The following is a 13,086-nucleotide window of genomic DNA, read 5'->3' as shown; positions in this document are numbered from 1 at the left end:
TCCAAAAGAGTCAATATCATTCATAAAATAATGAAATCACTTAATTCTATATATTTTTAATTATCTTTATAAAAATAAAATATTTTTTAATTAATTACGTCATATAGCTTTTGGCTAAAATCATCCCTTAACTATAACTCAAATCTAATATACATCCTTATATTATCTAAGTGAGCAAAAAACATCTTTATACTATTCAAAAATTATTAAGAACCATTCTCAGTCTATTTTTGTTAAGAAACTGATTGAACCAATAAAAAAAATATTTTTTAATTTGGTCATGTCTTAGCCACGACGAGAAGCCCAAAATTACCTAAAAAAAAGTATATGGATAGGAAATGAATCTTTCATTCTCAGAATTTAAATTTGTATGTTGTTAGTTTATATATTTTTTGCATCATCAAGTAAATTAACTTGCTACATTACATAAGTCTTGAAATGTTTATATAGTTGGTTCCGATGGTTAGAAAGATTATGTAAAAAAAATCATTTTAAAAATATTACGCCCAACTATTTAGAGATTTTCTTTAATAAAATATTTAGTACATATGTACATTATATACAATGCAATTCACATTTTATACAATGTACAAAAATGCTGAAAATTTAGTGAAATTACATAGACGTTTAGTTATGAAAATAAGAGAATAATTACTTTATTTGAAAGTTTTGAAGTTGGAGCTGTATTTGGTCATACTTTTTGCAAAGATATTTAGAATTTGAATATATTTTGTCTAAATATGATTTAAGCCCTCAATTTCTAAAAATTAGAAAAATCACCCAACTTGACTAGCTTAACCATGTGTACATATATTCATTCGACTTGACACATTTTTTGTTGGTGACGTGAGTTTCTTAATGAAATAGACAGAATGATAAATCTTGCAACTTTTTGAATAGTGCAAAGATGTTCTTTGTTCACTTATATAGCAGAAGAATGCACTTTAGGTTGATGTCATATACTCAACTAACTCAATTTTAGCCAAAACTCATATATACATGTGTAATGTCTTGTAGCTACACTAAGCTAGCGTTTGACCCAAGTTTCCAAATATTCTTGGCAAGTAATATTTAGGGCAAGTTTTTGGTCAATTACACCATATGTTTGATCTCAAGTTTTCCCAAGAATATTTGACTATTTAAAAAAATATGATTTATACCATACGTTCTAAAAATTATAAAAATACCCATAAATTTGTACTATCTATTTATAGTGAATATATTCCGTTAAAAAATAACCTTATAACATAATTGATAACAATCAACAACAACAAAATAACTATATAAGCACGACAATACATTAATCACATATTTAAATTTGTCATTAATTCAGTTATAATTATAATCCATTAAAAATAAATTGTTATTTTTTCCAATTTCGTCACTCAAATTAGAATTCAAACTTTTTCGAAGGAGATAGTAACAAATATTAGTTGAAATTAACAAATCATGAGTATTTTTTATAAAATTTAAAAGTTTGGGGGTAATTTTTGAATTTTTTAAAATTCCCTTAGAACTTGACCCAAATACTATTTTTTTCTAGTATTTGAAAGTTAGGATACTTGGCAAATTATATGACCAAACACCACTTCCCAAGTTTTCCCCATTTTTCCAAATATTCTTGGGCCAAACGGGTCCTAAATTAGTTTTTTAAAAAGTGAAAATAATTATTTTTTATATTTTCAATACTTTATTAAAAACATTCCTAAATTCAAATACGAATTGTACTTTCAAAAAATTGTGAATTAATGAGTTGGTTTTGGGTTTCTCTTTCTCTCTCTTAACAATAGAAAATTGGGACGCACGGTTCCGGGGTTCCCCATCTCGCTCACAGTTTAAAAACCCTATCTTCTCCATGAATGCTTAGCTCCGAAGCTTCAAATTAAGCAATGGAGGTTGATTATTCAATTCCAGACCACAAGCTATGTGGTTTCTTTCTTACAGCCGTTGAAATTTCGTCTCTGCCGCACTCCTCCGAGCTCCATAGCACCCTCCCTTTAAATTCACAGTGCTACATCGCCGGAGACGGTTCTAATGTCCACTTTGTAACGGATAACGACGTTGAATTGTGTCCCATTGGTTCTCAGACGGAAGAGGACCGGAATGATGTTGTTCCGATGAAGAAGCGGAGCAGAATTGGAATGGTGAATGGTAGTTTAAGCGTGGTGCATCAGTTACACAAACTTGTAATGCAAAAATGCTTGAAGATTGTTTCTAGGGTTGTTGAGGTTGTGGAGCGTTGCGTTGATGACGGTGATGAAGAAGTTAGGGTTGTTGTTCTTGTGGATGTGTACTTGCCTATAGCTTTGTGGTCTGGTTGGCAGTTCCCTAAGTCTGGCCCTGTTGCTGCAGCACTTTTCCGGCATGTCAGGTGGGCATATCAAGTATAAATTGTTAAATGTTGGAAAATATGAACTGAAAAAAATGAATTTGATTGGGATCTAAGAAAAAGTTAAAATCAATAAGAATGCAGTTAACCCCTGTAATCCATGAAAGTCTGTTAATTACTTTTTATAGTGTAGTTATTTATCAATAATTTCTCGAGCATTCTCTGTGCTTACCCTACACTGGGACTGCTCAGCTTAGTAGTCCAGGTGATGTGCAACTGTGCAAGCTCAGAAAACACTAAATCCATTATCCACTTCATAATTGTATATTGAGATTTTATGAATATTACCTACTTAGATTGTGATTATTCTATGTTTTTATTTTAACCAGCATACGTTTGTGAAGTCAACTAGTACACCAACCTGTAGTGGTGGCAATGGTGGGAGAAATCAAGTATAGAATGGAATAGTCGTGGTGCATCAAGTTAGGCAGGACACTATAGTTATATTCCATGTATGCTTAGTGGATGTACTTCATGAACTTTAAGTCATGCAAATATATTTGTACAAAGAACATACGATACGTCAAACAGTAAAAGAATCAACTTTTCATCTAGAAGGTGCAAAGAAATCAACAATAAAAGATGAAATGTGTAAAGGATTGTGAGCACAACATGGAAAATCCAACTTGCACCAAAAGACATTGCAACAGTAGGTGTCAGATCTCTGAAAGTTTAATTTCATTGTATAACTTTCTGCTAGAACACAACAAACCAACAACAACATACCTAGTAAAATCACACATGTGGGGTCTGGGGAGGGTAATATGAATGCAATCCTTACCTCTACCTTTGCGGGATGTTAAAACTCAACACCCTTTTTTAATTCCTTAAAGAAAAGAATGATGAGTTTCAAAGAGCTTTCAATTAATATATATGCGTATCGTGAGCACCAATTAAAGGAAAGCATGATTGGGGTGCCCAAAGGTGTGGCCTAGTGGTTAGTGAAGCGGGAAGAGAAGCATGAGGTCTCAAATTCAAATCTCAGCGGAGGCAAAAGATATTAACTGATTTCTTCTCATCTATCTTAAGTTCTGGTAGGCAGAGTTATCCGGTATTCTATGCTAGTAGGAGGTAGCAGGTACCCAATGAAATAGTTGAGGTATGAGCAAGCTGGATCAGAGCCATGTAACATCAGCTTTAACTACCTCCAACTCATTTGTCTATCATTTGTGTACTTACAAAATCCATTGCTTCTAATTATGTCGATGAAATAGGATGCGAAGACATTCCACCAATGTTATCAAAAACGAAAAGCACTAAAAAGCTCTAAGGTTCATTGGGGATTTAAGCGCAAAGCGCAAATTAAGCATGGACTTAATTGAGAAAAGGCGCAAATGAAGAAAACTTACAAATATATATATATATATATATATATATATATATAGTCCAAGACTAATAATTATAAGCATAAATAACAAATACTTATATGGACAAAGAAATTGATTGTTTTTTAAGATGAAGTGAAATATCAATGGTTTCGCGTCGCCTCTTCACTCTTCAGGAAATGCTCATTCACAAGGAAAAGTCAGTCTTAGAGCCTTGATGACGATTCTGAAGCTCACATTAAGTTAGGCAAAGCGCTCAATGCATTTTGAGCCTCGCCTCACTTCATGACTTATGGGCGCCTTTGATAACACTGTAAGCCACCATTAAAGCTTGCTTTTCTCTCACTCAGCTCGCTCCCACTTGTCTTCTTTCCACTACAGTGAAAGATCTTTCACTTCAGCATAGCAGGAACCTCACTAACCTTGTTGGCCGGTTACAGGGATCCCCTCCTGCCTATCCACCCATCATAAATGATTCCTAGTGGACTTGGAATACGCTATCAATAGAGGAAGTTGATATGTGAGATGGACAAAGTCGGCTTCATCTAATGCTTGCTCTCATCTTGTGAAGAATGTTTTTGTCCTTTTCCGTGTTTGTTTGCTGTCTAGTGTCTACTGAAAATGGCTTATGACACCACCATCAAGGAAAAACAGGGGTTGTGGGGTTTTTTTTTTGGGGGGGGGGAGGAAGGTTGGGTTCATATCATACAAAGACTTATATTTCACAAAGGCTTTTTAGTTGAGTATATACTTTTGATGTGCAGGGATTGAGTAGATACTTTTGATGTGTTATTTTTTAAATGTATTAGTTATCTTATAAACTTAAAGGACTATTAATCTTGTTGCCAAGGCAGGAACAGCCAAAAATTGTGTAATTGATGTCATCTTTATCCTGTTTAGTATAGTGGAAAGACCTGTCCTGCTCTCTTGCTAGTCAAGCTACTGATAGGATCATTTTAGTAATTAGTGAACCATGATGGATGATTAATTTAGGGATACCATTGACTCAATAGGAGCAACATTTTATTAGAATCGGTGGGTTGTAGATTAATAGTATAGATTTAGGTGCTAAAAGTTTTTCTTTCCCTTTTCTTTTTGGGTGATAATTATTCTGACAAAACGAAGAGAAAAAACTTTCCTTTGCATCTCTGCTTTGATTTAGTTGGAGTAATTGTGACATCAATGTGCAATAAATTTTTAGAAAATGCAATTCTAATGAAGATGGATTCAGATATTCTTCTATGGAGTTTTAGGTTGTCGAATTTGCAGTTGAAATAATTACTAATTATCTAATATCTTAACACCATTACACCAAGTGACCTGATGGGCAGTTCTTGAATCTATTAACAGTGGTTCGTAGAATTTCTAGTTGAGTTGGAGCTTTAGAAAATTCCGTTGCATTTAATTGTCTATGCAGCTAATGCTGATTTATGTCCTAAATATTTAATGCAGCTGTGCAGCTGATTCTAATGAATGTCCCTAATTTTTCTTTACAGTTGTGACTGGGAAGCTTGGAGTTCTATGCTTCAGTCTGCTAAACTTGGTGTTGAAAAGGATTTTAGTATTTGGAATCTGTCTGACTGTCATGTTCTAGGATGCAAACTGCACTGCAGTGCATCTGACCCTTCCAAGAAAAAGCTCTTTGAGCTCCATGAAATTTTTAAGAGCTTACCTAGTGTAGAAAAGAGGGGAAATCCTGATTCTTTAAGAGTGAATCCCCTTGATACTAGTAGATCGGGTATCTGGGTGATAACAGATGATATTTTGATCAGTATTCTTTCTTCACTTTGTCCTGCTGATCTTCTCAGGGTTTCTGCAACATGTCGACATTTAAAATTTCTGGCTGCATCAATCATGCCATGTATGAAGCTGAAATTGTTTGCTCATCAGCAGGCTGCAGTTGACTGGATGTTACAGCGTGAGCGTAATGTTGAATTACTTCAGCACCCACTGTACATGGATTTTGTCACTGAAGATGGATTTGCTTTTTATATAAATGCTGTTTCTGGTCAAATAGCCACAGGGCATGCTCCTACAATCAAGGATTTCCATGGGGGAATGTTCTGTGATGAGCCTGGCTTAGGTAAAACTATTACTGCTCTTTCTCTCATTTTGAAGACTCAGGGAACACTGGCAGAGCCACCAGATGGTGCACAAGTCATCTGGTGTATGCATAATGCTGATCAGAGGTGTGGTTATTATGAGCTTAGTGGTGAAGATACAGTCAGTTCTGGTGTTTTATTATCTAGTAGAGCTACTGGACACAATGGCCGAAGAGGACAATTATCTTTAGAGAAAGTAACCCCAGAGAAAAGCTTGAACAGCTTCTCCACATCACTTGGATCCATGGTTGTTAATTCAGCTGATCATATAGCAATTTTAGAAATCAGTTCACATACAGTCACACATTCCACTCCAAGAAGGTCTACTGCGAGGTGTACCAGTAGCTATAGCCAGATAAAAAGAGATCTTATGTATGCATATGAAGGAGCGTCCCCTTTTCCTGAAGAGATAAATGCTAGGAAAAACTCAAAAAAAAGAAAGCTTGCTTCCAACAACCAGCGAAAAAGCTCAGCATATGAGAAATCTGGTTATTCACATAAATTATCTCGTAGTAGTAAGAGGTTTCATGAGCCTTCTACAGAGAACTATGAGCTCAAGGAAACTTGGATCCAGTGTGATGCTTGTCACAAATGGCGGAGGCTTGCAGAAGCCGGTGCAGCAGATACTACTTCTGCATGGTTCTGCAGTATGAATACTGATCCATTATATCAGAGTTGTAGTGTTGCAGAAGTCTCTTGGGATCATAAGCAACATATCACTTGCCTTCCAGGATTTCATAGTAAAGAAACTCCTGGGGGACTGGAAGAAAATATATCATTTTTTACCGGTGTGCTGAAGGATGAATATTCAATTATGGATTCAGAAGCAAAGAAGGCTATAATTTGGTTAGCTAAGCTGTCACCACAGAAGCTGTTAGAAATGGAAACAACTGGGTTGGTGCAACCTATTGTACAGACTTCCATAGGAGTTCCTCATGCCCATCATAAAATATTTCAAGCCTTTGGTCTTGTCAAGAGGGTTGCAAAGGGTACAATTATGTGGTACTATCCTAGAGGTCTTGTGAACCTGGTCTTTGATTTGGATGCCCTAAGAGTAGCTCTGTGTAAACCTCTGGATTCATTTAGATTGTATTTGTCTCGGGCTACTTTAGTTGTTGTCCCTTCAAATCTAGTTGATCATTGGAGAGGTCAGATTGAGAGGCATGTAAGACGAGGGCAGTTGAGAGTTTTTGTCTGGACTGATCATAAACGGCCCTCTGCACATAGTCTTGCTTGGGATTATGATGTGGTTATAACTACATTCAGTCGCCTAAGTGCTGAGTGGGGCCCAAAAAAAAGAAGTGTCCTGATGCAAGTTCATTGGCTGAGAATTATATTAGATGAAGGTCATACCCTTGGTTCAAGTCTAACTTTGACCAACAAACTGCAAATGGCTGTTTCATTGCGTGCTACCAATCGCTGGTTATTAACTGGAACACCAACTCCAAACACCCCCAGTAGCCAGCTTTCTCATCTGCAACCCTTACTTAAGTACCTCCATGATGAAGCTTATGGACAGAATCAGAAAGCCTGGGAAGCTGGTATTCTCAGGCCATTTGAAGCAGAGATGGAAGAGGGTCGGTCACGTTTGCTACAGTTACTTCACAGGTGCATGATCAGTGCCAGGAAGAAAGATTTGCAGAATATTCCCCCTTGCATCAAGAAAGTAACACTCTTAAATTTTACTGAAGAACATGCAAGAACTTATAATGAATTGGTAGAAACCGTGCGGAGAAACATACTAATGGCAGACTGGAATGATCCTTCTCATGTTGAGAGTTTACTGAACCCTAAACAATGGAAATTCCGAAGTACTACCATCAGAAATGTAAGACTTTCGTGCTGTGTAGCAGGACATATCAGAGTGACAGAGGCAGGTGATGATATTCAAGAAACTATGGATATCTTAGTTGAGGATGGTCTGGATCCCACTTCAGAGGAGTATGGTCTGATAAAATATCACATTTTATTTGGTGGAAACTGCATGAGGTTAGTCATAGCCTCTGAGATCATATGTGGGCAATGTTTTTGTTAGACCAAATGCATCATGATTTTGATTTTGTTTTCTAAAATAATTTATGTAGGTGTAAAGTATGGTGCCGTCTACCAGTGATTACACCTTGTAAACATCTATTATGCCTTGACTGTGTTTCTTTAGATAGCGAGAAGTGTACAATTCCTGGCTGTGGTAACTTGTATGAGATGCAAAGTCCTGAAACACTGGCCCGTCCTGAAAATCCTAATCCAAAGTGGCCCGTTCCAAAGGATCTGATTGAGTTGCAACCATCTTATAAACAGGTAGGTCTAATCCTCGAGGACATACATATTGGGCAAGACCTAGTTTATAGTTCATTTTTTGTTATCCCGGAACAAACTACTTACTAATATTTGATTATTCTTCTGAAGGATGACTGGAATCCCGATTGGCAATCAACATCTAGCAGTAAAGTTGCTTATCTTGTTGATAGATTAAAGGAAATAAAGGAAGCTAATAGGATGATTATTATCTCTAACGAGGACAAAATTGTTGAGACTAGTGTATCTCATGTCCATACTAGGATAAACAATTTCAGCACGTTTTCATCGCAACAGTATTTGGTTGGGCCATCAAGTGATTTCTGCAATATAATTCCACAGAAAGTTATCATATTTTCTCAGTTTCTGGAGCACATACATGTAATTGAACAGCAGGTAACGGTACTTCATTGTGAGCATTTCTGTTTAATATTTTAATTTATCATTTGATGGTCTGATCACTCCATGTTCTCCTGGCAGTTAGCCATTGCTGGTATCAGTTTTGCCAGTTTGTATAGTCCAATGCCTTCCATCAGCAAGGTATGACTGTTTATCCATTCTGATTTTTATGATTATCTTTCTAACAAACTTCTTTGGATGGTCGCTGTGGTATTTCTGGAATTATTTAGTTATACTTGCGTGATTCAGGTGAAAGCACTGACAACATTTCAGCATGATGTTGACTGCATGGCTCTTTTAATGGACGGAAGTGCAGCTTTAGGTCTTGACCTGAGCTTTGTGACACATGTCTATTTAATGGAGCCAATATGGGACAAAAGGTAATAGATATGTTTAGCTTACTGTGATTATGCATACCTTATGCATATAGGCTTTGTGTTTGTTTCCTTGTAATGCCTTTGGAAAAAGCCCATGGTTATGTAGTTGCATAAGTTTAACTTGTCCAAAGACAACCTTCCGAGTAATGAACTGGAAAGCTGACCATTTTGGGGGGGAAAATTCCAAACGGTGAAAAATGCCCAAAATTTTCTCCTAGACTTTAGTTGACTATTGTTCTCCGAGAATCAAAAAGCTATCCTGCTGAGTGTTTGCGCAGCTTTCTAACACATTATTGTTTGACTTCTCGTGATACTTATCAGTATGGAGGAACAGGTGATCAGTCGTGCTCATCGGATGGGTGCTACACGCCCTATTCTCGTGGAAACACTGGCGATGAGTGGCACAATTGAGGAGCAAATGATGATGTTCTTACAGGTATTTCTGTCTCTAATGAATGTTACAGTTATTTGGATTAATCCTCTGACCAGAGATCTGCATTAATTTCATCTCTGCCGAAAAGGATATCATCCTGATCTCTTAGTTCATTTATTGGAAGTTCCATTTTCTTACTTTGATCAACATTTAGGGTGGTTATTAAGTGAAATTTCCCCAAATACTTTCCAACTTGAATTTACAGTTTTGGATACAACTTTTGCAGGAGGCTGATGAAGGTAGGAGGTTGTTGAAGGAAGAATATGGTAAACTGGGTCATGATGGAGCACGAGCGCCACGCACCTTACATGATTTCGCTGAAAGCAATTATCTCACTCGCCTTAACTTTGTTCGGACTAGTTCCAAGGCATGAAGGTACAGAAATGTAACCATATGAGTAATTCCAAGTTGAAGTAACTTTACTTCTTTTGTTTGGTCATGCATTATGGGTTTTGTTTTTTGCTGCTATTATGTAATTAGCATTCGTGCTCTGTAAATCTTCTTCTTTTAGAAAATTCTGTGGCTTTTTGGAACTCGCAGCCATAGCTTATACATTTCAGACCAAAGGGAGATGGATATTTATGATCCCATTACCATTCTTTATATTATTACCTCCATATTCTGCACAGGGTGTAAGTAGCGCATATAGAGGTTACAATGAGAGTATGTTGCTTGAGATGGTTTGGTCATGTCTTATGTAACACTCCAAATACATCCTTTGGTACAATCAATGTTTTGGAAAGCGAGAAGCGGAAAAAAACGAGGAGGGCTTGCTTTACTGAAGCGTGTAGCGAGTCGCATGCTTTTTTCAAATGAAGTGCTATTTAGTATAAAACTAGAAAATATTAAATATGCATAGATAAACTAGTAAATCTTCTTCTTTTAGAAAATTTTGAGGCTTTTTGGAACTCGCAGACATGGCTTATACATTTCAGACCAAAGGGAGATGGATATTTATGATCCCATTACCATTCTTTATATTATTACCTCCATATTTTGCAGAGTGGAAGTAGCGCATATAGAGGTTACAATGAGAGTATGTTGCTTGAGATAGTTTGGTCATGTCTTATGTAAGACCCCAAATACATCCCTTGATACAATCAGGGTTTTGGAAAGCGTGAAACGGAAAAAAGCGAAGGGCCTGCTTCACCGAAGCGTGAAGCGAAGCGCATGCTTTTTTCAAATAAAGTGCTATTTAGTATAAAACTAGAAAATATTAAATATTCATAGATAAATAATCAAGAACTCAATAGAGGTATCATATTAAGCAAATCTTTCAATTCTTAGATTAAAAAGTAAATAATAGATACTAGAAATAAATATTGAGTAAGAAAATACAACTTACTACAAGCAAAAACAGAACAGTGTCTCAGTCACAGGACAGCAAAAAAACAAAGGGAAAAAAATAGAGCAGAACAGAGCAGCAAAACAAAAATAGAAAAAGAAAAAGAAAAGCAGAGCATACCCAGTAGCATTACAAACAGAGGAATCTTAAATCAGAAGAAATAAAAATAGAGTAATGCGTAATGCTACTTAACTTAAGTAGCATTACAAACAGCAAACTGAAAAGTAAAAAAAAAACCTACTTACCTTGTGGAGCAGAGAAACAGAAAGAGAAGAAGAGAAGAGAAGAGAAGAAGAACTGACATAAGTATTTTTACATAGAGTCCAGCAGTAGTCGACAAAGGAGGGAAAATATTTGGTAAAACTTATGTAAGTATATTTACAGAAATTAAATAAAAAACTTAGTTAGCTCTTATCTCTAAAAAGCGAGCCTTTTCTCGCTTTAATAAAAAGCACGCTTTTCGCTCTTTGGAAAGGAGCGCACGCTTCTTCACCATTGCGTCGCTTCAGGGCATTAGAATGACAGCCTGTTGCTTCGCTTCACTTCTCGCTTTAAGCGAGCACTTCAGCATTTTTAACAACACTGGGTACAATACTGTGCTGATTGAAGACTTGAAATGAGACGAGATAGACCTAAACTCATATGGAGAGAAGTTGTCTAAGTAATTTCTCATAATCCATGTAAGATTTAGGTAACGAATACCATTAAAGTAGAGACTCCATATAGGTGATTACTGATAACTAAATAAAAAAAGGAGAATCCATATAATCAATACTAATTGCTTTTGAGAGTTGGAAAATCTCTAGTTGCTTAGAACTGAAATTTGTCTTATAAAAAAAGAGTGTCTTTTATTTGTTTTAGTAGGAAAAATTGTTGAGTATTGAGATGAAATCGGCCTGCTGAGCAGATATAAGATGATATAGATTTCCCCTACTAGTTTGAGCTATACTTGAACAAAAAGAGGGTTCACTTGTTTAGGAGACCAACTAGTAGTTAAAAAAATAGCAGACACGGAACAGAAACCACATATATAAGCAGGTCTCCAATGATTGAAAATACACCAGATTGGTTGTTAAGTAATGCACGTGCACTGTAGGGTCTTAGTACCCCCCACCCCCACATACATGGGTTGGTGCACTGGGTAGTCCACTTTCCCTTGATTGTATGGCATCGATATGAAGCTAAATTGGCATCCAGTTAGAATGATGTATTTCTTGATACGTTTGAAATATTTGTAACTTGAAAACCAATTGAGTTTGCTCTTACAAACTATTGACGGGTAAGTTGTTTTGGTGCTCTGTTATAAGACAATTCAGGGTTACTCATCTGGTGTTCTGAGAAGCCTATTCAATTTATAGAAGATTCAGGCTTTGGTTACTCCTCATGTAGTCCTGTCTGTTTGTGTGTATCTTTAGGTACTTTTATATCTTCCTCTTAAAATTTTTGTATCATTACTTTATAGAAAAAGATTCTCTTAAAATTTCGTTTCCCCCCAAGAAAACAGTACCATTCTATACATCACTGAAATTGTGTATTTCCCTATTTAGAAACGAGTAGTACATATAAATCGTCCTGGTGTGAAGGTTTAAGAGAAACAAAAGAACTGCCAGTTTTCTCATTTGAATTTAAGAGTTCTCCAAGAAAGTCATGGTTCCCTCATTGAATTATTCTGGCTTGTCACTGTTAAGCACCTTTATTTCTTGACCAGAGGTTGATTTCCTACATCAGTACTTACTATCTGCTTGTGTGGATTTTGCATGATTGTTGTGCTTTTGACTTGAGCTAGGAGAAGGGGAAAACAAGGGGAAAGAAAACTCCCAAATGATGTTAACCTTCTTTAATTGTCATTTAGAGATCAATAGGTTCATGTAGCACTACCTCGTGAACCTATGACCTCCAAATTCCAATTAGCAGCAGAGAAATCTATAGCCCAAAGCTTATACTTTATTTTGAACTAGTATTCATATCTTCCAGGTAGATGGTTGCTGATTTGATTCATGGTTACAGGTGGACAATTCCATTGTTTTGATGAACTGGCACTGCAGGGTCTCGTCAATCGCTGACTCTGGCAATCTAATCTGCCTTGCAGAGAGTTGTGCCAAGAGGCCCAAGACTATTTATGCTAGTATCACCCTTCTAGATAGTTGGCCGCTTCTTTGATTATTTTTGCCCACCAGTGGAATCATTTTTATTCTACCGGCATTGCAGAATTCAGGCATTCGGATGTGGCAACCTGATGATCTTCAAAGTCTGGCTTAGAATTGGTTGTAGATATTTGTACATTTACTCTTCTAGTCAGAGAAATTCCACTAGTGTAGTATATCCTTGTAATTTATTCTTTTCCTTTTTTTTGAATCTCTCTGTAGGAGAAAATACAGTTGAAGTGGCCGCTTCGGAATAGAAATTGATCATTTTCACTGA

The 13,086-nt window shown here is 36.3% G+C and overlaps 1 protein-coding gene across 2 annotated transcripts; it reads left to right on the top strand.

Annotated features, from left to right (window-relative positions):
* Nucleotides 1-1,812: 1,812 nt before the first annotated feature.
* On the top strand, nucleotides 1,813-13,085 carry LOC125835627 (F-box protein At3g54460). 2 transcript variants are annotated; one of them, XM_049514732.1, is made up of 9 exons: nucleotides 1,813-2,371; nucleotides 5,211-7,805; nucleotides 7,901-8,114; nucleotides 8,223-8,507; nucleotides 8,592-8,651; nucleotides 8,760-8,890; nucleotides 9,209-9,323; nucleotides 9,547-9,695; nucleotides 12,673-13,085. In XM_049514732.1, exons 1-8 carry the CDS (start codon nucleotides 1,890-1,892, stop codon nucleotides 9,691-9,693), a joined length of 4,029 nt encoding a protein of 1,342 aa, XP_049370689.1. In that variant the 5' UTR covers nucleotides 1,813-1,889; the 3' UTR covers nucleotides 9,694-9,695; nucleotides 12,673-13,085. The 2 variants fall into 2 exon arrangements, with proteins under 2 accessions (XP_049370689.1, XP_049370690.1); XM_049514733.1 differs by lacking the exon at nucleotides 12,673-13,085 and adding an exon at nucleotides 9,950-10,096 and having other exon boundaries at nucleotides 1,821-2,371.
* The last annotated feature ends 1 nt before the right edge of the window (nucleotide 13,086 follows it).

Source organism: Solanum verrucosum, unplaced genomic scaffold (assembly GCF_900185275.1).
Source record: "Solanum verrucosum unplaced genomic scaffold, falcon-dt-bn FXZP01000128.1, whole genome shotgun sequence".
Taxonomy (NCBI): Eukaryota; Viridiplantae; Streptophyta; class Magnoliopsida; order Solanales; family Solanaceae; genus Solanum; species Solanum verrucosum.
Note: the sequence above shows the minus strand (reverse complement) of the source record. Positions and strands in the feature narration are given on the sequence as shown.